Raw genomic sequence first — 27,236 nt, 5'->3', positions numbered from 1 at the left:
GTCTGATTACTCAGATCAGCTCACTGGAACGTTTTCCACGAAGTTGTTCCTTCAATTTTGGAAACAAATCAAAGTCTCTTGGGCTCATATCAGGACTGTATGGTGGATGGGGAAGTATTTCCTATCCATATTTGTCCAGCATTATTATTACTGGAAGGCTTATATGCGGTCTTGCAATATTGTGTGAAATGGGGACACCAGCTGCAAGCATGTTGGGCCTTCTTTAATGAATTTTTGGGTGCAAAACATTTTGCGGATGCAGCTCGTAGTATGCACCTGTTACAGATATCCCAAGGACATTTGTAGCTATGACTCCATTCGTGTCATACGTAAAGATCATCAATTTGATGTTTGATTGTTGGTGGCAGAATTTTTTCAGGCATAGAGAGTGTGAACTTCCCCATTGTGACAACTGAGACTTCAGTTGTAGCTCAAAATGTCATATCCTGGTTTCATCAAGTGCAACAGTCCTTTTCAGAAACTGTTCTCCTTCTGTTTGATAATATCAAAGCAATTGTTCTGTGATTCTTTTGCGACCTGCTTTCTGCTCTTCACTTGGATCATGTGAAACCCATCTGCCAACAATTTTCCTCATCTTTAACTTTCCAGTTCTGATTCTGTAAAGTAAAGAGACAGACACAGTAGCCTCATGTATAATTTCTTACATGTTTTTTGTCATTCCCCTCTCAACATGTCATCAACAATAAACTGAGAGATGTGGTCTGTTGTAGATGATGGCCTTCCAATTCTTAGATTGTATTCAGTGCTTGCTCTATTTTCATAGCATCACCATGATGCTGTGCTACAGTTCACTGCACTATTCCTGCACCCCTCTCTCGAAGCATTGTAAATTTCTGTTGAGTTTTTTTCATGTAGAGATTTGATTTTGATGTAGGAACACTGGTCACTACATGTAATCAGACCTGACTGGGTTTCAGTTTCCATTTTAAAACTGAATTAATCAAGACACAGCCATGTGAAACAGCAAACACGTGTATGAAAGTCATGCCTAAAATCTTGCTCACAGCTGACACAAACAGTCTCACAACTGTTTTTTGTTCATTTTTCATTTCTTCATTCACCTTCTCCTCTCCTTTCACCGCTTCAGCATTTGAGGCTCCTCTTTTTTTCTTCTTTCTCCCTGTGGACTTCTGGAGGCCGGTCCATGCATCTGACGTTTAACAGGTAATTGGGTAACAGCCCCAGCAGCAGACCGACAGGTATGATTGGCATGTACCCCCTAATACAGGCCACACCCAGGGAGGGGTGATTGCCTGAGCTGCTACCTTCCCAAATTGCCGATTGTTCCCTCTGTCAGATGTTCGAGAGGTGTTACCTGAGGCATGAACAATAACCTAAGGTGTATGTGGCCCCTTGTGGAGGGGACACCCAGCTGGAAGGCGCGCGCCAACAGAGACAGTGGCAGTCATGGGAGATTTTCTTGCAATGAGCCAATCGTTATCTATGCAGTCCACATCTACCAAACATAAATGGAATGAACCTCCCAATTCAAAGATCCTCCCATTTGCACCACAGTTCCTTGTGGTTTCACTTACTTAAGGTGGTCAGTCCTTTTCAGCGGTCAATCTGTTTATGTTTCAGACAGGTGTTCATGCAGTTGCTGGCACTGTAAAATCCTGTTCTCTTTTCTGCAATGGCACTTTGCTTTTGGAAACTACTCCTGATTCTCAAGCACAACAACTGCTTGCCGCTTCGCTTCTCTGTGGATATCCTGTCCAGTAGGAAGCCCATAGAATTCTGAATTCTTCCCATGGTGTTATTTACACTAGGCTACTCGGTCTGACTGAGGCTGAAATCCAAACATAGCTCTCTGATCAGGGTTTCACTGCCATCCATCGGGCGATGAAAAGGTATGAACCTGATGTGATGCTACCAGTGTCATCATTTCAGCCACACTTGAATGTCTCGTCAACTCCCAGCCAAATGTGTAACTGGTTGTAGCGATGCACACGAGGGCAATTGTGCGGCTCCTTCTCCCCACTGTATCATGCCGTCGCCTCTTGAGATTGTCCCCTTTATCTCGATCAGCGGGCTGTCCAGGAGATCTGGCTAAAGGAAAAAGTACCTTATCCGGTCGCTTGCACGTTATTGGTTTGTTGCAAACCCTGCGTTCTACCATCTGGCACATACCGTACTGTTCTTGCTACATCTCGCTTCATGAAGGACATGGCCACGCAGACATATGTCCCTAGATTCAGCTCTGAGGTTGTGAAATCGTCCAGTATCATGGTAGCATTGCCATTTCCTCGTCCAGCGTGCATTAAGCCGTCAAATTCTTGCTTCATGGGGTGAAATCACCAGCTACACAACCAGCAGGCCGCAAAGGACAGAAAGAATACTCCTATGAAGATTTTCTATGTACCTCCAGCCAACCAGCATCTAAATATTCCTCTGCCAATCGGAAAGACTCAAACAAGTCCAACAAAGGCAAATGGTCTTCTCCTTTGCCGACTCAAAGATCCTCTTTGACGGCTTTGCCACATGCTTTCCTTGCCCGGCCAGCTTCTGTGTTGCCAGTGCATTGGACTCCACAGGCCGACATCAGAAGAAAGCCTATGCTTTTATGGATCTTCCTGCATCTGTGCCATGTAGCATAGTCTTTGTGGGCTGGCTCTCGGCAGCCACTGATGTGACACCCCTTCATTTTTTCCTCATCATGACACTCTTCCAGTAGAACGCTCGTGGCCTTCAATCCCACCAAGAGGATTTATGGCTGCTTTTAGAATTGCAGCGTCCACTTGTTCTCTGCCTTCAGGAAACAAAATTGCATCCTCACGACCACATTGAGCTCTTGTTTTTCTTCCCGGTCCGTTTTTTGACCTCCCCCCCCTCCCCCCCTTCCCCGTCTCCTGAGGTCGGCATTCCATTTCATGGGGCAGTCATGCTGCTGATACAGGATGACACTCATAGTCAACCCACCTCACTGACTACCCATCTTCAAGCTGTTGCAGTTCGCCTTCTCTTTTTCACCTGACTTTTTCCCTCTGTACCATGTATGTCCTTCCAACATTTGATGTCACTAGGGCAGACTTCCTCCAGCTTATTGGGTAGCTACCTCACCCTTTGATGCTACTCAGTGACTTTATTCCACACCATCCCCTTTGGGTTTATCCCAGAACCTGTCCAAGAGGTGCCCTCTTGCCTGACCACCTCAATCAGCTTAGCCTTTTCTGCCTTAACGCAGGAGCCCCCACATTCCTTTCAGACTCCACTAATACCTATTCCCATTTGGATGTATCCTTCTACACTGCCCACCTGGCCCATCATCTCAAATGATTCGTTCTCTCTGACACATGCTCAAGTGACCATTTCTTTTGTGCTGTCTGTTTGCTGACTCCTATTCCACTTCTGTGCACAGCCAAATGTCATCTAACTAAGGCCGACTGGAGGCTTTAGTCCTCCTTGGTGACCTTCGACGAACAAGATTCCCCCAGTTGTGATAAACAGATGGAATGTCTTACAAACATTATCCTTATCGCTGCTGGACATTCCGTTCCTCGCATTTCCTCTTTACAGTACCATGTCCTGATCCCTTGGTGGACTGAGGCATACTGCGACACAATTTGTGCACAGAGACGTGCTCCACACGTTTTTAACTGTTGTCCTACGATGGCAGACTGCATTAATTATAAACAAATGCATGCACAGTGTTGTCACATTCTTCAGGATACCAAAAAAGCTAACTGAACTTCATTCACTAGTTCTTTTAACAGTTCCACCCCCTCTTCCATTGTGTGGATCACCCTCCAACGGCTCTCTGGGACCAAGATCCATTCCTCAATTTCCTGCCTCACTATAGCAGATTGCCATCATGGACTTTATTGCTGTTGCCAAAACCTTGGGCTGCCATTTTGGGGAGATTTTGAGTTACTCCCACTATCACCCTACCTTCCTCCATCAGAAACAAGTGGAGGAGGATCGAGCAATACCCTTCTCTTCTCAGTATCGTGAGTGCTACAATGCCGCCTTTGTCATGAGGAAGCTAGACCATGCTCTCACTTCAGCCCGATCCTCTACCCCATGGCCAGATGCTGTTCACATTCAGATTTTGCAGCACCTTTCTCTTGCGGGCAAGAATTTTCTGCTTCATATGTGTACATTCGCATCTGGGCAGTGGGCAGGTTTCCCAGATGCTGGCGTGAAGCCACTGTCATACGCATACCTAAGTGCAGTAAGGACAAACACCTTCCCTCTAGTTATCACCCTATTTCTCTCGCCAGCTGTGTTTGCAAAGTGATGGAATGTATGATTTGCACAAGGCTGGTATTGTGGCTAAACTCTCGCAATTTACTAACCACAGCACATTGTGGATTTCAAGCACGCCATTCTGCAGTTGTCCATCTCATCACTTTGCCCACCTATATCATGAATGGTTTTCTGCGGAAATCCCAGACAGTGGCCATGTTTTTCGATTTAGAGTAAGCCTGCAACATCTGCTGGAGGACTGGTATCCTCTCTACTCTCTGCATGTAGCACTTCCCTGGCTGCCTGCCTTGTTTCCTTCAGGAATTTTCAAAAATCCAAGTTTTCAAGGTACATGTGGGTTGTTGGACACCTTTAATCAGGAAAACAGTGTGCCTCATGGTTCTGTCTTGAGGTTCATCCTCTTTGGTATCACCATGAACCCTGTCATGGCCTGTCTCCCAACGGACATCTCCGGCTCCCTATTCATTGACAATTTTGTCATATATTGCAGTTCTCCACGGACTTGTCTCTTTCAGTGACATCTTCAGTGGTGTCTCGATCATCTTTACTCATGGAGAATCGACAGTGGCTTTCGTTTTTACACCGACAAAACTTGTTTGTATGAATTTCTCGCAGTGCAGTTGGTTTCTTCCACCATCCTTACATCTTGGGCCTGTTGCTCTTCGGTTCATTGAAACTATGAAGTTCTTGGAGCTGATGCTCAATAGGAAACTTTCTTGGTCCTCCCACATGTCTTACCTGGCAGCTCCTGTATGTGGTCCCTCGAATGTCCTACGTGTCCTCAGTGGTACTTCCTGTGGTGCAGATCAAACCACCATTTGCCGGTCCCTTGTCCATTCAAAAGTAGACTATGCATCTGTACATCCACCCCTCTTATGCCGTCTCAATACTATCCACCCTTGTGGCCCCCATGTGGCCACTGCTGCTTTTGCACTAGCCCGGTTGAGGGTCTGTATGCAGAAGCTGCTGAACTACTTCTGTCCTACCACCATGACTTTCTTCTGAGCAGATATGCTTGCCATTTAGCTGTCATGTGTGACCACCCATCCTAAGCCTCCTCCTTCGATGTCTGCTATGATTACCAGTATGGGGCGCATCCCTCTTCTCTCTTACCTCCTGGAGTTTGCTTTCGGGTCTTGTTCTAGCAGCTTAACTTCTCAACTCCCTGCAACTTTCCCAGTAGGTATGTACCCTTCACCACTTGCGGTGCCCCGTGTTCACCTTGGCATTCACTTGCTTCCTAAGGACACTACTCCAGCCTCGCTCTATCGCCTTGAGTTTCATGACCTTCTTATGGATCCTCGCCATAGTAACTTTGTGTACACTCTCAGACTGACTGTGGTGTCGGGTGTGCCTTTGTCATTGGCGCCAACGTTTTTCAGTATCGACTTCCAGAACACTGCTCAGTATTTTCAGCAGAGCTCGTCACCCTGTTTCAGGCCACACAATACATCAGGTGACACAGGCTTTTCAATAGCGTCATCTGCTCAGACTCTGTCAGTGCCCTTCAAAGCCTGTGTATGCTGTACACCAACCATCCCTTACGGCAGTCCCGGCCAAACGCTGCACAGTGTGCAGACATGCGGAAGTGCTACACATGTGTGACAGCGACATCTGTTGTTAGACATATGTCCTAAATGAACGGCGGCAACTCCACTTCCCTGTATATGTGGTTCAAGCAAGAGCACAACATACCCAGTCTCGTTTACCCCTGGTGATCGTAACCTTAACAGAGAAGTACTGAGAAATGGCAGGTACTGTGAAAAAGCAAAGGATGGGAGATCTATGTTCTCAGTCGTTTTAAAATGACTGGGAACTGCAATTCTTTTTTGTAGCCGTTGGCGAAAACTCAGTGTTTGCTGTGCTGCCGAATAATAGGCGGCCAGCATAAGTTTTCAATTGAAAGACACTACAATACATATCACAAAGATGAATGTAGCGTACTCAACAGTGAAGAACGGCAAGCAAAATTCAATGTCCTTAAAGAAAATGGATGAGACACATCAACTCGATTTTACTGTACGTCACAGTAATTGATACTTCTTGAATTCTTGATTTCTTGTGTTACATTTATGTCTGTTATACTGTATGCTGTACAATGTACTGTTTTCAATTTTTCTGAATGACAACCACACTAAATCTTCACTACGAGCAAGTTTTAAAATCACATTAAGAATTGCACAATCTGGGAAACCCTTTTCCGAAGGGGAGTTTGTGAAAGGGTGTCTGATGCTGCAGAGCTTGTGTGTCCCAAGAACGTTAACAGGTTTCAAGAAATTAGTCTATCCAAACAAACAGTAAAATGCTGAAAATATTTTTTGACTTACATTTGGTCATAGTAACATTCTTGCATGAGAAGGGAAAAAGTGAACCTATGTTGGAAGACCCTTGTTGGATATCAGACCTTGCATTTCTCATGGACATTACATCTCACATGAACAGCCTGAAAGTCAGTTTGCAAGGTGAAAATAATTTAATTTCTGACATGTTGAAAAAAGTAAATGCCTTTGAAACGAAGCTTGCGCTTTGGGACAGAAAACACAGCACATTTCCCGGCTCTTGGACTGGTCCATGAAAGTGCTAGATTTCAAGACTACGTGTCAATAATTGTAAAAATTAAGGCACTATTTCGAGCACAATTTGCAGATGTTACAAGTTTGTCTCCTGTCATTCGCCTCTTTGGTCGACCGTTCTCGTCGTCAGTTGAAGATGCTCCGAATGATATACAGTGCAATACAAGACTGAAGGAGAAGTTCTTTGCAGTTCGAAGTACAAAAGAATTCTACGAAAATTTTTCACAACAAGAATTTCCACGCGTGCACCAAGAAGCCTCGAGAGTTGTGTCCATGTTCGGGTCGAAATATGTTTGTGAAAGATTTTTTCTTGGTGATGAAACTGAATAAATCATGGTTTTGATCAAGCATAAGTAATGAAAATCTTCGCAGCTGCTTGCGTTTGTCAATGAGCCGTGCTTTTGTGCCCGATATTAACTATATCATTTCTCATGACCAGTGATAAACGTGTTTGGATTTATTCCTTTCATAATTAAAAATTATTGTTTACAACTGTGCATTATTGCGTCATTCTGCTCCATGTTACATTATTATCAGGAAAATTATCAGGAAAATTGGTCATTACACCGATTGTTCCAATGTGTGTGGGTGTATGTGCGGATGGATATGTGTGTGTATGTGTGTGCGAGTGTACACATATCCTTTTTTTCCCCTAAGGGAAGTCTTTCCGCTCCCGGGATTGGAATGACTCCTTACCCTCTCCCTTAAAACCCACATCCTTTCGTCTTTCCCTCTCCTTCCTGAAGAAGCAACCATCGGTTGTGAAAGCTAGTAATTCTGTGTGTGTGTTTGTGTGTTTTGTTAATGTGCCTGTCTGCCGGCGCTTTCCCGCTTGGTAAGTCTTGGAATCTTTGTTTTTAATATATATATATATATATATATATATATATATATATATATATATATATATATATATATATAATAGAAAGAAACTTCCACATGGGAAAAATATATTAAAAACAAAGATTCCAAGACTTACCAAGCGGGAAAGCGCCGGCAGACAGGCACAATGAACAAACACACACACAGAATTACTAGCTTTCGCAACTGATGGTTGCTTCTTCAGGAAGGAGAGGGAAAGACGAAAGGATGTGGGTTTTAAGGGAGAGGGTAAGGAGTCATTCAAATCCCGGGAGCGGAAAGACTTCCCTTAGGGGGAAAAAAAGGACAGGTGTACACTCGCTCGCGCGCGCGCGCGCGCGCGCGCGCGCGCGCACACACCCACACACACACACACACACACACACACACACACACACACACACACACACACATTTCCATCCGCACATACACAGACAGTAAGTCTTGGAATCTTTGTTTTTAATATATATAATGACGATGTAAATAAAACAGAAAGAAACTTCCACATGGGAAAAATATATTAAAAATAAAGATTCCAAGACTTACCAAGCGGGAAAGCGCCGGCAGACAGGCACATGAACAAAACACACAAACACACACACAAAATTACGAGCTTTCGCAACTGGCAGTTGCTTCCTTCCTGACGAAGCAACTGCCAGTTGCGAAAGCTCGTAATTTTGTGTGTGTGTTTGTGTGTTTTGTTCATGTGCCTGTCTGCCGGCGCTTTCCCGCTTGGTAAGTCTTGGAATCTTTATTTTTAATATATATATATATATATATATAAAACAGAAAGAAACTTCCACATGGGAAAAATATATTAAAAACAAAGATTCCAAGACTTACCAAGCGGGAAAGCGCCGGCAGACAGGCACATGAACAAAACACACAAACACACACACAGAATTACGAGCTTTCGCAACTGGCAGTTGCTTCATCAGGAAAGAGGGAAGGAGAGGGAAAAATGAAAGGATGTGGGTTTTTGAAGGGCTACGCTCAGCTGAAGTCGATAAAACATGACAGTCATCTAATTGTCGGCTATTATGCAGATTTCAGACGGAACTGATGAAAGATATAGCAATAATGGTATTGAAATAACAGGTGATCATCAAGAGGTCTGCGGTTATCGTTCTGTTCAGAGATCAGTGGGACAGAAATTATGTGGGTGTAACTGAGAGCACCGAAAATTAATTATAGGAAACCTTGCATTAGTTTAATGTTATTTGAAATCATGACTAAGGTTCGTTGACAGTCTCTAAGTGCTCTCATTCTTAAATACTAGATCAAAAACATTACACATATTTACATGCCGTCAGTCAAGCTGCCTTAATAATAACCCATGGTTGTTAACTGTATTACTTGTCTCACTGGGTTAAACTGTTAACATAAAAGTAGACATCTCAATGAGTAGGTTGTGATAGTGTTTTAAATGTTTAAAACGTGAAATACCTTCCCATGGTTGGCTTGCAAACTGTGGAAAGAGCACTAGAATGTGTCTGTACAAAGTATCCCAGCAAGTGGATAAAGCAACATCTCTGCATAGAAACATGCGCTACATGGACGCTAGCGGCTACGGCGTGCACGCTGTTACCTGGAAGTTGCACATGTGCAGGAGCACCGCACGTGTGCAGAATTTCTGGGTGCCGTGCCTTAGGGCAACAGGTCGAGGAAAGCCGTCACTTGCTCACTCTTGATGGAGCCACTGTGATGTTTATGTGGGTTCCTGGTCATGTCGGTCTGACAGGGAACGAAGCTGCTGATGCTGTTACCAAGGCAATTTGTTTCTTTCACCTTCCTTAGATCATGGGTCTGATACTCTTCCATTCGTTGAAACTACGAAGTTCTCAGCCCGCTAGTTCTTACATTCCCTCCGATGATCTCTGTGTTACCGTCTGTTAGCAGGTGGTGTCACATTGGTATCATCTCTGGTCCTCATTTCATGGGAACAAGCTCCACATGATAAAGCTCCACATGATAAAGCCTCTCCCAGTGCCTCTCGCTGCAAGGAGGTCATTTTAAGTATGTTGTCTATTGGGCACTGCGTTTTTAAGCATCACTGTTTGTTAAGTGGTGCTTCCCCACCTCTTTGTGCACATTGCATGCAATTTTTAACTGTCTGTCATTTCCTGACAGAATGCCCTTTTTTTTAACCACTGACATTCCCGTTTGTGTTTGCCGTCTGAGTTATTGGCTGTTTTATCAAATGATGCACACCCTGTTGACCGCTTTTTACTTTTTATCCATAATAGCAATATGAAGAAGGGGATTTAATTTTTAGTTCTGGACCTCTGTTTCTCTCTGGTGTATTTTATTGACCTTTCTCCACATTCTCATTTTTACCTATCTTTTCTACCGTCTGTTGACATTGACATGTAGTCTTTTTAACTCCTCTCTTCATCTTCATGTTTTACAGTTTTGACATGGGCGAGTATGCCCCTGGGTTTTTTGTGCCCTTAAAAAAAACTATTTTTAATTATGCATTTCAAAAATATCATCATCAGGTTCAGTTAAGGGACCAAACATCATACAATGTGCCAAGTCAACTTAAATGTGCCATATTAAGTAGGAGTTTGGTTCCTATTTAATATGGTACACTTATGTGTTCCCTTAATTGAATCTGATCATGATATTTTTGAAATGCATCACTAAAAAGAGTCGTCATAAAAATGCCTTTGGCTGTTTAACTATTACACTAGCCTGCATTTTAAAACTTTTTGTCCAATGATTTGTTGAAAGTAGGTGTTCTTAAATTAATTTTTATGCGATTTTAGAAATAACTACTGTTTTTGTTAATCATGTCAGGTTTTTACACAAAGTAAGAAGTAATAGTTTGATGATTTTCACTTCTGAGCCCATAAATATATTCTCACACCATTTCATGCAAGGTAAGTTTTAATCATAACACATTTAAAAAATGAAATACATTTAAAAATACTCCTCAGAACTCCTCTAATTTGTTTCGTGACTACCTTGTATATTAATAAGAAGTCAGGAGTGTTCCATAATTTTTTAAAATTTCTCTTCTTTGACTGTCTTGTAGATCCTTTTATATGATGACTATCCCACTTGAATATCAAACAATAATCGGCCAACATAGCTGCTGTCTAGTGCCGCTGGATCTCAGATGGAAACCCAGTTCTAAGCAAAGAAGGGAAAGCAGAAAGGTGGAAGGAGTATATAGAGGGCCTGTACAAGTGCGATGTACTTGAGGACAATATTATGGAAATGGAAGAGGATGTAGATGAAGATGAAGTGGGAGATACGATACTGCGTGAAGAGTTTGACAAAACACTGTAAGACCTGAGTCAAAACAAGGCCCCTGGAGTAGACAACATTCCATTGGAACTACTGGCGGCCTTGGGAGAGCCAGTCCTGTCAAAACTCTACAATGTGGTGAGCAAGATATATGAAACAGGCAAAATACCTTCAGACTTCAAGAAGAATATAATAATTCCAATCCCAAAGAAAGCAGCTGTTGACAGATGTGAAAATTACCGAACAATCAGTTTAATAAGCCACAGCTACAAAATACTAACACGAATTCTCTACAGACAAATGGAAAAACTAGTAGAAGCCGACCACAGGGAAGATCAGTTTGGATTCCGTAGAAATATGGGAACACTGACCTTATGACTTACCTTAGAAGAAAGATTAAGGAAAGGCAAACCTACGTTTCTAGCATTTGTAGACTTAGAGAAATCTTTTGACAATGTTGACTGGAATACTCTCTTTCAAATTCTAAAGGCGGCAGGGGTAAAATACAGGGAGCGAAAGGCTATTTACAATTTGTACAGAAACCAGATGGCAGTTATAAGAGTCGAGGGACATGAAAGGGAAGCAGTGGTTGGGAAGTCCGCCCCCGGTAGCTGAGTGGTCAGCGCGACAGACTGTCAATCCAAAGGGCCCGGGTTCGATTCCCGGCTGGGTCGGATATTTTCTCCGCTCAGGGACTGGGTGTTGTGTTGTCCTAATCATCATCATTTCATCCCCATCGACGTGCAAGTCGCCGAAGTGGCGTCAAATCGAAAGGCTTGCACCAGGCGAACGGTCTACCCGACGGGAGGCCCTCGTCACACGACTTTCCATTTCATTTCAGTGGTTGGGAAGGGAGTGAGACAGGGTTGTAGTCTCTCCCCGATGTTATTCAATCTGTATATTGAGCAAGCAGTGAAGGAAACAAAAGAAAAATTCGGAGTAGGTATTAAAATCCATGGAGAAGAAATAAAAACTTTGAGGTTCGCCGATGACATTGTAATTCTGTCAGAGACAGCAAAGGACTTGGAAGAGCAGTTGAATGGAATGGACAGTGTCTTGAAAGGAGGATATAAGATGAACATCAACAAAAGCAAAACAAGGATAATGGAATTTAGTTAAATTAAATCGGGTGATGCTGAAGGAATTAGATTAGGAAATGAGACACTTAAAGTAGTAAAGGAGTTTTGCTATTTGGGGAGCAAAATAACTGATGATGGTCGAAGTAGAGAGGATATAAAATGTAGACTGGCAATGGCAAGGAAAGCGTGTCTGAAAGAATAGAAATTTGTTAACATCGAGTATAGATTTAAGTGTGAGGAAGTCATTTCTGGGAGTATTTATATGGAGTGTAGCCACGTATGGAAGTGAAACATGGACGATAAATAGTTTGGACAATAAGAGACTAGAAGCTTTCGAAATGTGGTGCTACAGAAGAATGCTGAAGATTAGATGGGTAGATCACATAACTAATGAGGAAGTATTGAATAGGATTGGGGAGAAGAGAAGTTTGTGGCACAACTTGACAAGAAGAAGGGATCGGTTGGTAGGACATGTTCTGAGGCATCAAGGGATCACCAATTTAATATTGGAGGGCAGTGTGGAGGGTAAAAATCGTAGAGGGAGACCAAGAGATGAATACACTAAGCAGATTCAGAAGGATGTAGGTTGCAGTAGGTACTGGGAGATGAAAAAGCTTGCACAGGATAGAGCAGCATGGAGAGCTGCATCAAACCAGTCTCAGGACTGAAGACCACAACAACAACACTGTCGCTGGTACCTCCTCATAATATCTCGTTGAAAACGTTCACTCCGCTCGTCAATATAATGTCCCAAATTTCTGGAAAGTAGTCGATATGTGAGTGTAGAAAGTGGGCTTTCACACTCATTTAAGAACTCATCATCTTCAAATTTTGCAACTGTTTTGGCCTTGTAATTAGGATCTTTGTTATTTTATCGAAAGTTCTCAGTAATGATCAAAAGGTGGTCATGCACCTTTTCCTCTTCATTGTCTTCTCAGAATCTTCATCCTTCATCAGTTTCTTTATTTGAGAACTAAAAAAGTATTCCAGCTTTCAATTTATATTGTGTGGTAAGGAGAAATTTCTTGGTAAGGTACTTGATGCAGGGTCCATCCTGTGGTAGAGCCTTTACAAATTACTTCATCAATGCCAGCTTTATCTGTAGATCTTTAGCTCACTAATTTCTACATACTCAAAATGGGCAATTATACTGATTGCAAAAGCTGCTAAACCTAATCGCTTTAGGAGATGCATAATATGAATTTTCCAATTAAGATTTTCATCCATATGTGCACCGAAAAACTTAGTATGCTCTACCCTGGCTACTGATTTCTTTTGCTGTGTTATGTTTATTGAAGGAATTATACTTTTTGCAGCAGAAAATTGGATGTACTGTGTTTTTTCAAAGTTCAGAGCAAGCCCATTTACAGAGAACCGATTAATAACTTTTCCAAAGGCCTTATTTGTATCATTTTCTATCGGACTTTCTTTTACTGGATTAATAATTATGCTCAGCAAACAGTGTCAGTTCAGCATCTTGTTTCACATAAGAAGGGAGGTCATTCAAATATATCAAGAACAGGAGGGGACCCATGATCGAACCTTGTGGAACACCTAATGTAATTTCACCCCAGTTAGATTAAGTGGCAAACTCCTTTGAATCATTTGAACCATATAAAGAAACTTTTTGCTTCGTGTCCTATAGATGTGTCTTAAACCACTCATATGCTGTTCCATTTTATACCATAGAATTGTAATTTCTCTAATATAATGTCAAAAGTGTTGGGAGAGGTACGTCTTGACCATTGGATGCCATATGTCACCTTTCCAAGTTTGGACGAAAATAAGATGCGTTGTTGTGTACCAGACCGAAACAGGTGTCCCTGGCGTTACCATTGATGCTGTGTTATCTACCAGCACAAACGTGATTGCTGAGCACTTTGGTGGGCACTGTTCTCGGGTCTCTGTGTCGGAGAATTACTCCCTACCTTTTGCACTCTCAAATGGCAACTGGAAGGGAAAGTCCTCTAATTCACTACACACCACAGTGAACCCTATAATGCCCATTTACAGAGTGGAAGCTCCTCAGCACTCTTGCACATTGCCCTAACACATCTCCTGAACCAGATCAGATCCACAGTCAGATGATTAAACATCTCTTGTCCGACTACAAGTGACATTTCCTTATCATCTTCAACTTGATCTGGTGCGATGGTGTCTTTTCATCGCAATGGGGGGAGAGCACAATCATTCCAGTGCTCAAACCTGGTAAAAACGTGCTTGATGTGGATAGCTATCAGCCTCACCAACGTTATTTGTAAGCTGCTAGAACGTACGGTGTGTTGGCAGTATGATCGGGTCCTGGAGTCACGTGGCCTGTTGGCTCCATGCCAGGGCAGTTTCCGCCAGGGTCGCTCTACCACTGATAACCTTGTGCCCCACGAGTCTGCAATCTGAACAGCCTTTTCCAGACGCCAACACCTTGTTGCCATCTTTTTTGATTTAAGAAAAGCTTAAGACATGACCTGGCAACATCATATCCTTGCCACATTAAGTGAGTGGGGTCTCTGGGGCCTGGTCCCGATTTTTATCCAGAATCTCCTATTACTCTGTACTTTCCATGTCCAGGTTGGTGCCTCCCATAGTTCCCCTCGTATCCAGGAGAATGGGGTCCCACTGTATTAGTGTCCTACTGTATTGAGTGTATCTCTATGTTTAGTGGCCATTAATGGCCTAGCAGCACCTGTAGGGCTGTCCATCTCATCTTCTCTGTACGCAGACAACTTTTGCATTTCGTACTGCTGCTTCAGTACAGGTGTTGCAGAGCTATCCACAAGGCACAGTCATGGGCTGTAGATCATGGCTTCCAGTTTTCAGCCACGAAATCGTGTGTCATGCACTTCTGTCAGCGTTGTACGCTCATCCGGAACCAGAACTTTACCTTAATGACGACCCACTCACTGTAGTGGAGACATATTGATTCTTAGGACTGGTTTTCAATGCCCGATTGACTTGGCTTCTTCAACTTCATCAGCTTAAGCGGAAGTGCTGGCAGCACCTCAATGCCCTCCCCTGCCTGAGCAACAACAGTTGGGGTGTAGGTCACTCTACACTGCTGCAGCTCTACAGAGCCCTTGTTCCATCCCGCCTTGACTATGGGAGTCTGGTTTATGGTTCGGCGGCACCCTCAGCGTTGTGTTTACTTGATCCAGTGCACCACTGTGGCATTTGATTAGCGACGGGAGCTTTTAGGATGAGTACGGTGACGAGCGTCCTGGTGGAGGCTGGAGTCCCTCTATTGAAGGTTAGGCGTGCACAACTGCTCGCCAGTTATGTTGCACACATTCGTAGTTCTCCTGCACATCCAAATTACTGTGGTTCATCTCCCGCATCAGCGGCCCAGGTCAGGGCTCACAAGTGCAGTTCATGTCTGATCACTTCTGTCTGAACTGGAGTCCTTCCCTTTACCACCTCTACTCAAGGTCCATTCAGATACACTTTCAGGGTATAAACCTCGGCCAAAGCTTCGTCTGGACGTTTCACATGGCTCTAAGGACTCAGCTAGTCCCACAGCTCTCCGCTGCCATTTCCTCTTGATTCTTGACATGTTCTGGGGCTTTTTAGTGGTTTACACCAACAGCTCAGTGGCTGATGGTCACGTAGGCCTTGCGTATGGCTGCATCGTTTTCAGTGCAGAGCTGGTGGCTATATCTTGTGCTCTTGAGCACATCCATTCTTGCCCTGGGGAGTTGTTTCTTCTGTGTATTGACTTCTTGAGGAGCCTACAAGCTACTGACCAGTACTGCCCTTGCCATCCTTTGGTAGTGACCATCCAGGAGTCCATCTGTGCCCTGGAGTGGTCCAGTCGTTCAGTGGTGTTTGTCTAGACGCCAGGTCACGTCGGAATACCAGGCTTGCTGACAGGTATGACATAACCTCAGTATGCACAACAAACAGCATGCCATAAAGGAGACTATGAATGTGTGGAGGTCCTCCATGCGGGCTTCTTGCAGGGACTCTGTGGTTCTCTGCCGGCTCCACATTGGCCACACATGGGTGACCCATGGCTATCTCCTGCACCATGAAGACTCACCTCAGTGTTAGTGCGGCCCCAGATTCTGTTGCACTGTCCTACTTTGACTGCCCTGTGATGTAATCTTCGGTTACCAGACTTGTTACCGTTAATTTTAATTGACAGCACTTCATCGGCTGATTTAGTTTTACAGTTTATACGAGACCGGGGGGGGGGGGGGGGCGTAGCATTTGTATAATTCTTATCTATGTTTTAGCGTACTTCCTTTGTCCCTCTACCCTGGTGCTTTTAGGCTGGAGATTTTAATGTGTTGCAGAGTGGTTGTCTTATCCTTTTTATTCTTGTGATCAGCTAGCCACGGTCATCTGCTCTCTTGTTTTAATCCATTCTATCTGTTTCTTGTCCTATTTTGTCCGTTGTAGTGTTTGTTGCCCTTCTATTGTTCATGTGGGTTTTTTTTTTTTTTTTTTTACCAGTTTTGTGCTGTAAGTCTCGTTGTTTTATTCTTTCTCTTGTGGAATTGTTGTATAGGAACAAGGGACCAATTACCAAGCAGTTTTGGTCCCTTCCCCCCCCCCCCCCTTCCTCTCCTCCCCCACACCTTTAAACCAACTGACCTAGTAACCACGTCAGATGATGGCCTATACCTTGGTGGAATGATGACTATTGATTGCTAATCAGAACCAGACGAGCAGCTCTGCGGAACTTCAAACAGCATCTAAGTACAGAAAGCCTTCATGACTGCCGATCTGCGAGAGCACGTGCAAAACGAATGAGAAAAGAACAGAAGAGGGATTCCTGGAAGGAATTCACAACTTCCATTAATCGGTCTACTTCCACTTTGCAAGTTTAGGAATCAATAAGGCGGATTTCAGGCAAGAGCAGTACTTGTCCTCTTACAGCCTTGTCAAAGAAACTTTTTTTTTCTGTCCAGACATAAGTGAATGTTACATTTTACACAGCTGTCAAATGATTTTTTGTCACTGGCCACTGGAAGATGCCCAACATTATCAAAATGAACATCAGCTTCTGGACGAGCTACTGCATTGGCTCGTTTTGAAGTGCTTGGAGGTGGCATTAGACTCTCACTAGCAGGACACCCCCTTTTCCTGACAACTGGCTTATCTATTTTTGTCAGTACTTTGGCCACAGTTGCCTCAAAGTGAAGCAAATCAAGCATCTTATTTTTAGGAACACCTAAGTCTGATGCTGTTTTCTTGTACTCAATCCTTGAATTTACACATGCAATATCAGTTGCATGAGCAAACACACAAAGCAACCACTTTCGCAATCTGATGAATGTGCGATAAATTGTGATCAGAAAATCCATCTTGCGACCCCTCCCATATGTTGACTGTAAACTTGAAAAACTTCTTTCTGGCTGGTCTATTTCAAAATATTTCTTTTCAGTTTTATCCCACCTTTTACACACAGTTTTGTTTCCAGTTCCCACAAAATTTGAAGCCTTTACCTCTGGCTTATTGTCATACCATTTTGTTACTATAACTTCTCCATCTTTACTTGTTAGTTCCTCAGCAGAGCCTCTACCATGTTTCTTCAAGTCTTTGTCACTAAAAAATGGTGGGTTCTTGAAGCAATTGTGGCACACCGTACATATTGTGTACGTACTCTTATTTCTCAAGTACTGCAGGAGACTATAATTTGAGAAATAATTATCAAAAATGAAAAGCACATTTGTTTCACTGATTGTTTCTGTGAATTTCTCTACTAGTGATGCACCAAGACCAAAATTTTTAAACATTGCTGGATCAAGTTCTGTCGTCGAGCCTTCATATATTATAAAATGAAATATTTGACTGCTTGTTCTACAGAGTGCAACTATTTTTCTTCCACATGGTTTCGGTTTGCTCTTCACATACTGTTTTACATTCAATGACCCCTCGAAAGGCACCATTTGCTCATTGACACTAAGATGTTCTTCTGTTGGTAAACTCAGCAACAATTCTCTTATGGAATTGTATATTGGTTGGAATTGTATATTGGTCCAACTTTCCAAAATCGATCATTTTTATCAGGATTATTTGTTATGTCATCTCGGTGGAAGTTCTGTCTCGCTATTAGGAAAAGGTTAAGTGACACAGTGTCTTCTATTTGGGAAATACGTAGCTGCAGCTCCCTGTAACATCTAATCCTGGGACACTTCAAATTTCGTGTCAGAATGTCAATTCCTAGAAGTGAAAGTATTTCTTCTTCACAAACCTCTACTCATACTTTGATCTTACAATGAATATGAGGCAGCTACAGCTGTAGACTTGAGCCAGGGCAAATGGTTTTCAATTTTCATCAGAGAAGACTACATGTGTCAATTTTAACTGAGCTCGTTGATGTTTTACCTACTGTTTTTAGGAAACGGTGTGCTTTTTGTGTTTATTATTTGATTCCAAATTAACTTGGCTGCCACACCTGAAAGACTGAGCTGAGGATGTCCAGTCATTGATTATTTTGAAATGCCTTAGTAGAAAAGAATGGGGAGCTCTAACAGGTTCTGCCACCTGCAGTTTTATAGGGCAGCATGGTCAATCAACCATCCCAGTTTCCTACTTCAAGATGCTAGGAGACGTCCACCATGAGAGCATCCATATATTGCCGGGAGCCTTTTGGACCAGCCAAGTTCAGAGTCTGTGTGCAGAGGCTGGTGGATCACCGCTCTGGATTCAGCGATGTACCAATTTGGCTCTACAGGCACTGAAAATCTCGGCGTCACTTCAGTCACTGGCATTTAGTGCATCGTTCCAACCCAACTTAGCATGGGTTCTCAGTAACCGGACCCATGTGACCACGCCATTTGGGACACAACCTACTAATTGTCTCCAGGACTTGGAACTATCAGACCACAAAATACACAGCCAGGCATGGAACATGTTGCTGCTGCCTTGGTGTCTTCAGAGGCCCAAAGTGATTTTAAGCTTGACATGGTACAAGAAAAGTTTACTCCATATTACGTTCCCACAACTTTGTTTTCGTCCATTTTAAATACATACCAGTTTTGTCATCGTTTGTACAGATGGATCCCAGCAAGAGAATGTGTTCAGTTGTTCTGCTGTTTTCCCTGATAGAGTTTTCAAAGTGTGTCTTCCAGAACAATTTACAAATTATGTTGTGGAATTATACGGCACCAGAGAGGATTCACAGACATCACTGTACAAGGTTTCTTGCCTGTTCTGACTTGCTTATTGCACTACCGCATTTCACCAAATGTATCCAGTACATTAGTTGATTCAGCTCATCCATGACTCCTTACAGCAGCTCCAACACTGTGGCAAGGATGGGTGCCTGGCCACATCAGGATACTGGGAAATGACATGGCCGACAAAGAAGCCAAGGATGCAAGTCGGGATGGTGTCCGATCCCGTTGCATGCCATCATCTCATTCTCTGACAGACGCATCTTGCGTCAGTGCGAAACTGAATAGTTTCAGGTGATGGTAAACAAACTGGAGCTGCTCAGATCAACCACAGGCATAATGGACTTCATCTGGAGGATCCCTAAATTGTTGGGGAAGGGAGGCAGACTGTAATGCATTATCAACTGCTCCGCATGTGGGGACAGCCTTCGTCCCCACCCGTGAGATTGGCATGCTGACCTTTCATCAGGTTGCTGATGACGATGATGTTGAGTGCCCCTCACCTCAAGTAATAATCATCTATTATGCAACAAAACAGTAATGTAGGAAAATGCATTAAATATCACTTTACTTAACTATGTTAATGAAGTATTTCAACTACACAGAGCACAAAATACCCTCAAAGATCCAGGTAATCTTGTCTTTCTTAAAGTCAGGTAATTGTAAGTAACTAACGCAAAATAATCAGTGATTTTAACTCTGTAATCTAACAAATGACTGCCTGGAAAAATGTATAAATGAAATATGAGGTTCATCCAAATGAAACCTGGTCAGTGCATCTACCTTTGCCTTGCATGTAAGGTGGCACCACGTAACTCCAGGTATAGTGGCGCCCTCTGTTGGTATAGGCACTGACACGTGCCCACCGTTTCATGTTGAATAGCGCCAGTATGGTTTCACGCCATCCATGTTATCGTCCACTACTGAACATGCAGGCGAGTAAGCAGCAACAATAAGGAGTGACTCGATTTTTGGTGGCGGAGGGACTTGGAGGCTGCGAAATGTATCAGCAGATGAAGGCTGTGTACGGTGAGTACAGTCAGAGTCATTCAAGTGTTCAGGAATGGCGCAAACGATTCCTTGATGGGCGCGAGTCATTGAAAGACTATGCTTGTCCTGGACAGGCTCATTGTGTCATCCTACCGGAAATGGTTGCAGAAGTGAATGCTTTAGTCATGGACAACTGCAGAATCACCGTGAACGAGATCCATTGGTTATTGTGTATTAGTGTATGCACCACCCACACCATAATGCATCAACACTTGAACTTCCGAAAAATCTGTGCGCAGTGGGTTCCCTACCAATTGACCACCGAACGGCACAATACTCAGATGGCACTGTCTGTGAGTCATCTGCAAAGTTATCATGAGGAGGAATATGGCTTTCTGTCACATATTGTCACAGGTGATGAAACATGGTGTCACCATTTTGAACCAGAAAGCAAGTGTCAGAGCAAACAGTGGAAACATGTGACTTAACCACCTCCAAGAAATCAAAGGCCTCGCACACCAGTTCTGGTAAGGTCATGATGTCCTTTTTTGACCACAAGGGCTCACTGCTTGTCGAGTTCCTGGAATAGGGAACCACCATCAATGCCCAGCATTATCAAGCCACTTTACAGAACCTTAGATGCGCCATCAAGTCGAAACGCTGAGGCTCATTGTCCAGTGGCCATGATAATGCTGCCCACAGACAGCCAATGTGGTGAAGACAACATTGCAGCAGTTTTGGTGGGAAATGCTGGAACATCCATCATACAGTCTCGACCTTTCACCGTGTGACTTTCATGTGTTTGGACCTCTAAAACAAGTTATTTGTGGACATCGATTTGCAACGGATGACGAAGTGTGTGACTGGGTCCAGACCTGGATCTGACAGCAGCCTACTGGCTTCTTCAAGGATTGAATTGACTGGCAAGTGTCGCAATCGGATAAATGTCCCAACAGTTTTTGTGACTCTTTTTGAGTATGTGTACTGTGTATAACTGCATTTTTGTGTGCTCTTACATAGTACTGTACATCTGTATTTGCACTCTAGCTAGAGAAAGTATTCATTCTTAGAGCTAGCAAGTTTTCTTTCTTTTCTGGGTGCGCCTTTCGGTGACAAACACTTGTGCTTTTCGGTGAGTCGTCTCCTTTACTCCTAAAGAATTTACATTCTACCAGAGCTTTCCAAGTGTCAGTATTGATTATACAGTATTTGTATGCTGGTGGACATCAAGGTTAGTCTTTTTTTCTCTCAACTCCACATTGTTCGGTGTGCTGACATTCTTTCATGTACTAGATTTGAGGTAATCACATAAAATTGTTGAAAGCTAACTTTATTTCTCTTTTTTAATTTGTGACTTACGATATGTTTCAGGTTTGAGGAGCCGAGTATTTCACCTTGTAGCAGAGTGTGCTCCAGAACATAAGCACATGCTTGTACGTGTGTTCATGAACACAAATGCACCATCTAGCTCCAAAGTAGAATTACGCAATAGAAATTCTGTTCTTCAGTATTTTTATGGTGTTGAGCATCCAGGTATTGTTCAATATCACTTGTCAAATTATTGTTTAGTACTTCCTTTAATATTTTTTTTACAGCAACTTTTGTTCTGTAACTAAATTAAATCATTCTGTAACTAAATTAAATCTCTTCTTCTCAAAGTGTGGATACTAGAAATAAACAATTCGGTACAGGTGAATTTGACTTATACAGGCATATGATGCTTGAAGCTACAGTTGTGAAATAGATTGCAAAAACAATTAGTGCACAGGGCATTAAAACAGTAATTTGGGTAAAATAGATTGAAAACACCATTAGGACATAGGGCACTAAAAACAGTAATTTGGCTGGCCGGTGTGGCCGAGCAGTTCTAGGTGATTCAGTCTGGAACCACGCGATCACTATGGTTGTGTTTGAATCCTGCCTCAGGCATGAGTGTGTGTGATCTCCTTAGGTAAGTTATGTTTTGGTAGTTCTAAGTTCTAGGGGACTGATGACCTCAGATATTAAGTCTCATAGTGCTCAGAGCCATTTGAACCATTTGAAACAGTTTTTTGGCTATCTGCAAATTCGTGTTACCTCTATTTTTTTAAAAAAAAATTGTTGGTTATGTTGCCACACAATTTAGAGGGGCATAATTCAGCTGTATCAGATGCAGTGCAGATGGTAGTTGAAAAGGTTTGTAATTGTATTTTATCCATTATAAAATGGCTGTGAAAGTCTGCAGCTTTAAAAATATGGTTTTGTTTTTATCATTAAAGTATTGTCTGATACTGGCTCCACAGAACTTGTTTTGCCACTTGGGGACTGCATGAGCTAATGATAACAGTGGCAGTTTCATCTCCTTTATATTTTCTCTTATCTTTCTCTTCCCACAGTATTCTTTTACCATTTTGTCATGTCTTTTTTGATTGTTTCTTTTCAACCATTTCACATCAGTTTCCTTATTGATGCTGTCTTGAAAACCTTGTACATTTAACACTTCTGAAAAAAAAAAAAAATTCTACTGCACCTTCTGATTTTATGCTTTGGATTTGTAAATCTTTTTTAACTTCTCCAGCTTGATTATTTCTGTTCCTGGAGATATTTGAAAATGTTTTTTATCGGTTTGTACTATATAAATATCCGAAAAACATCATTCTTTTTCTCAGTATTGTTTATTTTTTTATACATTTTCATATATATTTCACTGTGCTTCTTGATTTCCAGGCTTCTGTACTTATTGGTTCTAAAATTTTTCTCTGTAATATTTCTAGTTTGTCTGATTTATAGTCCATTGTGAGGCTTTCAAGTTTCACTACCATGTCATAATGTGTTATTTTTCCATTTCTCGATGTACGCTGCATTTGTAAATTTTTTGTTATTATGTATGCTTCTTTCTTTTTTAAAAAAATCCTTTCATTCACAGCAGACATTAATTATTTCTTTGAGATAGATAGTCTAGTCCACTTTTTCTATTTGACCTGTGACTGATTGTAAAATTTTTGGTGCAGTTTTGAAGATAGTGGTAAATTTTGTTTTCTTTGCAGGTATTTGTAAACCTTCTCTACTGGCTATTTGTGCTGAAAGAGTGACTTGTATATCTACATCTGCTAAATTTTTCAGAGAGTATAGCAAAATTGTCTGCAAATATATTTTACTTTCTTTTTTTCCCACACTTACTGGTGATATTTGATACTCTTTGAAAACAAGAACTGCACCAAATTCTTACTGCTTTTTCTAATGTATGGGAGATAGTCATAATCTTGCCGTAAACATGCATTAATTTTAAAGGGCTTAGAAATTTCACCCACAGAAATTACATTTGAGATTGTATAAGTTGTTCATTGATTGGATTTGTCAGTTAGTTCTCAGATTACTTTGTTTAAAGTGGCTGCATCAACAAAGTCAGGTTCATTATAGAAATCCGCAAATGTTGCAACTATGTATTTAGAGTTCAATAGACTGTCACACATAATACACACATTTAAAAAAAAGTTTTGCATCACCTCGGTTCCAAGAGTTCCAGAACCTGTTCAGAAAATTGGGATAGAGATCAACATAAACATCATTTCCACCATTTTTATTGCTTGTGAAAACCACACATTGCATGTTGTACCACCATACAGCGAGACCGTCAGAGGTGGATGTCCATATTGCTGTACGCACTGGTACCTCTAATACCCAGTAGAACATTCTCTTGCATTAATGCATGCCTGTATTCACGTGACATACTATCCACAAGTTCATCAAGGTACTGTTGGTCCAGATTGTCCCACTCCTCAATGGTGATTCGGCATAGATTCCTCTGAGTGGTTGGTTGGTCACATCATCCATAAACAGCCCTTTTCAATCTATCCCAGGCATGTTCAATAGGGAGCATGTCTGGACAACATGCTGGCCACTCTAGTCGAGCAATGTCGTTATCCTGAAGGAAGTCACCGACAAGATGTTCATGATGGGGGCGCGAATCGTCATCCGTGAAGACGAATGTCTTGCCAGTATGCTGCCGATGAGCCCATCTGTACCGCACTGCATGGTGTCGTGGTTGCAAAGGTGGACGTTGGAGTTCAAGTTGCACATCGTGCAGCCTATTGCGCACAGTTTGAGTCATAATATGACGTCCTGAGGTTGCACAGAAAGCTTTGTTCAACATGGTTGGGTTGCTGTCAGAGTGCCCCTGAGCCATAATCCGTATGTAGCGGTCACTGCAGTAGTAGCACTCGGGCATCCTGAGCGAGGCATGTCATCGACAGTTCCTGTCTCTCTGTATCTCCTCTGTGTTTGAACAACATTGCTTTGGTTCACCCTGACATACCTGGACACTTTCCTTGTTGAGAGCTCTTCCTGGCACAAAGTAACAATGCAGACATGATCAAACCTCAGTACTGACCGTCTAGGCATGGGTGAACTACAGACAACACGAGCCGTTACCTCCTTCCTGGTGGAATGGCTGGAACTGATTGGCTGTCAGACCCCCTCCATCTAATAGGCGCTGCTCATGCATGGTTGTTTACAGCTATGGGTGGGTTTAGAGCATCTCTGAACAGTCGAAGGGACTATGTCTGTGATACAATATCCACAGTCAACATCTATTTTCAGGAGTTCAGGGAATCGGGGTGATTCAGAACTCCTTTTGATGTGTGTAGATTGGAATAGAATATCATTCTAAGTGGGATCTGTCTTTTATAAAGGTGCCTTGATATTCATTTGGTTGTAGAGTGAGAATTTTCTGAGTTCTACTTAGTAGAATTTTTGAAAATAAGTAGTAAGAAATTAGTGGGAGAGACATCCCTCTGCAGTGTCTTTTCATGAGGAGCATGTGTTGGTGTGACTTCCAATTCTTCTAAAATCTTTCAGTTTTCCATATATCTTTAGAAGCAATATGCAGAGCCTTTATAATCCTTGTCTGTGCCTGTTTTTAGGGTTCCATACCTTAGTTGGTAAACATGGAACACTAATAAGATCACTTTGTTGTCTGACTGTCTGTCTCTTTCTCCGTGACAGGTACTTGTATCAAGTTGAAATTTCTCATGAACTAGGGTCTGTGGGTCCTTGGCAGTGTTAATAATTTTGGGTTCTATGCCAATGCAATTGAAATATACCACCATTTATGTAACATATTCCGTTATCTTGCCAGGATCACTATCAATAACAGAATTATGACTGGAAGCAGCAAATGTTTTTATTTTAAAAACAAAGACCAGGGCTTATATAGTTCCACTGCAAACTACAAATAAAATATAGTTCCACTGCAAACTACCAATAATATTTTCTATTATATCACTCTATGTTTTGAAATTGACTGATCCTCTGAGAGGAGTGAAACTAAAGTATTCTTTGGAATTGAGAAATATGAATATTAATAAAATTGACAGTTAAATACTATGCAATCTCCACAAGGACCTTGGCCACTATACACACAATTGCTATTGAATTAATCTTCAATTTTATTTGTACCAAATAACAGAAGTACAGAAGTTAGTTTCAACTGATCTATGATATAAACTTTCACAAGACATGGTGCAAAAAGGCTGAATGGAATTTTCATTTAGTAATAAAGCTTACACTGTAATGACTTGTCCTGATACGTTCTAGATGAGAGTTCAAATCCAGATAGGTGCAGTCTATAGATAATACTGAACAGGCAGAGCTGTCCAAGTATTACACAGACCTAACTCAAATGCACCCAGTAGCTCACCTTGCTGGACAAATGCCATCAGCCATTTAAGATATGGCATAAATGGATCAGTCACACCAGAGCCAATGCTTACAGAATGAAATTTGTGTTCTGCTTCAAAATGGAAAAATAATCACATTGTTATGCATCATATCTAACATCCAGAGTGAAATACCAAAACTCCTAAACTAGTTTTTCACATACCTTGGGGGATCCCCAAAAATTCAAATGTAAATTTTAAGCATGTCTTATTGATGACTACTTACATATTTATTTGCAGTCATTGTAATGGAAAAACGACTAAAGAGAAGTACTTTGAATAAACTCACTTTTTATGTAATGCAAGACAGATAGTTTTCTATATGTCCTTTATTATCACTACCAGCTTTGGTTACTAATCATCATCACAGTGTAAAAACCAAAAGTGTAAGGACCATCAGTGGTGACAATGAAGGACATACAGACAGACACCTATGTGTCTTACATTTCATAAAATACATAACAACTGTTGGCATTGCCTTCAGAGAAATACTTAATATTGCATAAGCTGGCCAGCGTAATTACAGCAATTCCTGTAGCATATTGCACCCTTTGCCGTAACTGCTTTTCCTTACAAATGTATTCCACTAATTCGTCATAGACGTCAAAGATTTTTTTTATACATCTGCTACACAGAGTGCGTAAATGAATAAGTGATGAAAATAATTAGTAACTCTATACATGTCATCTTCAAAAATCAATCTCTCCTATTGTATTTGTTCTATAAACCAATGTGACAGTGCCTTTCTGTTTATAGTGTACGAAGATGTGGAAACTGAAGCAAATGACCCACAAATACTTTTCAACGCTATTAAGAAATATCACCAGGCTGCAGGCTCTGTCATTAGTTCGGTCGATGTTCAGCACCCGTCGTTAGTGCCACAACTTCGTTCTTACCAACAGGATGCCGTGAAATGGATGTTAGCTAGAGAAAACCAACAACAAGTAGAAGGTGAGTACAGATGTGTTGCTTTTTGGGATACGAGAGGGGACCCAAAAGAAACCGGATTCCAAGGGTGCTGCCACCCGTAGATGTAGTGCAGGGTTCTCACTCTAGGTGGTGTTAGTAGATACCTTCATGAAACAGCTGTGCAGACGGCGTCAGTGTAGAGCTGAACGTGCAAGTGTGGTATTGTGTTTCTTTGACTGTTGGCAGGTTTACCTCTGCGAAGTCGTTATGGTAACTTTAAAAGAACAAAGAGTGTGTGTGAAATTTTGTTTCCTGCTTAAGAATACTGTAACGGAGACACACCAAATGCTTCAGGAATCTTTCCAGGAGGATGCTATGAGCCGCACACAGGTTTTCGAGTGGTTTGGGCGCTTTAAATGTGGTGAAATGTGTGTTGAAGACCAAGCTCGTTCTGGACGCCCTTCAACATCGCGAAATGAGGGAACATTGAAAAGGTTCGCCAAAAGATCAACGAAAATCTTCACCGAAAGA

At 42.1% G+C, this 27,236-nt stretch overlaps 1 protein-coding gene across 3 annotated transcripts in view; it reads left to right on the top strand.

Annotated features, from left to right (window-relative positions):
* The window catches only part of LOC126282138 (E3 ubiquitin-protein ligase SHPRH), a 260,470-nt gene that overhangs the window by 41,050 nt on the left and 192,184 nt on the right, over positions 1-27,236 (top strand). For all 3 annotated transcript variants that reach the window (XM_049981638.1, XM_049981639.1, XM_049981640.1), the window contains 2 exons: positions 21,472-21,633; positions 26,553-26,747. In XM_049981638.1, coding sequence (XP_049837595.1) covers positions 21,472-21,633; positions 26,553-26,747 — 357 coding nt within the window. The remainder of the gene's footprint in view (positions 1-21,471; positions 21,634-26,552; positions 26,748-27,236) is intronic.

The sequence above is a fragment of the Schistocerca gregaria genome, chromosome 7 (assembly GCF_023897955.1).
Source record: "Schistocerca gregaria isolate iqSchGreg1 chromosome 7, iqSchGreg1.2, whole genome shotgun sequence".
NCBI lineage: Eukaryota > Metazoa > Arthropoda > Insecta > Orthoptera > Acrididae > Schistocerca > Schistocerca gregaria.
This window is presented reverse-complemented; position numbering and strand designations above follow the sequence as displayed.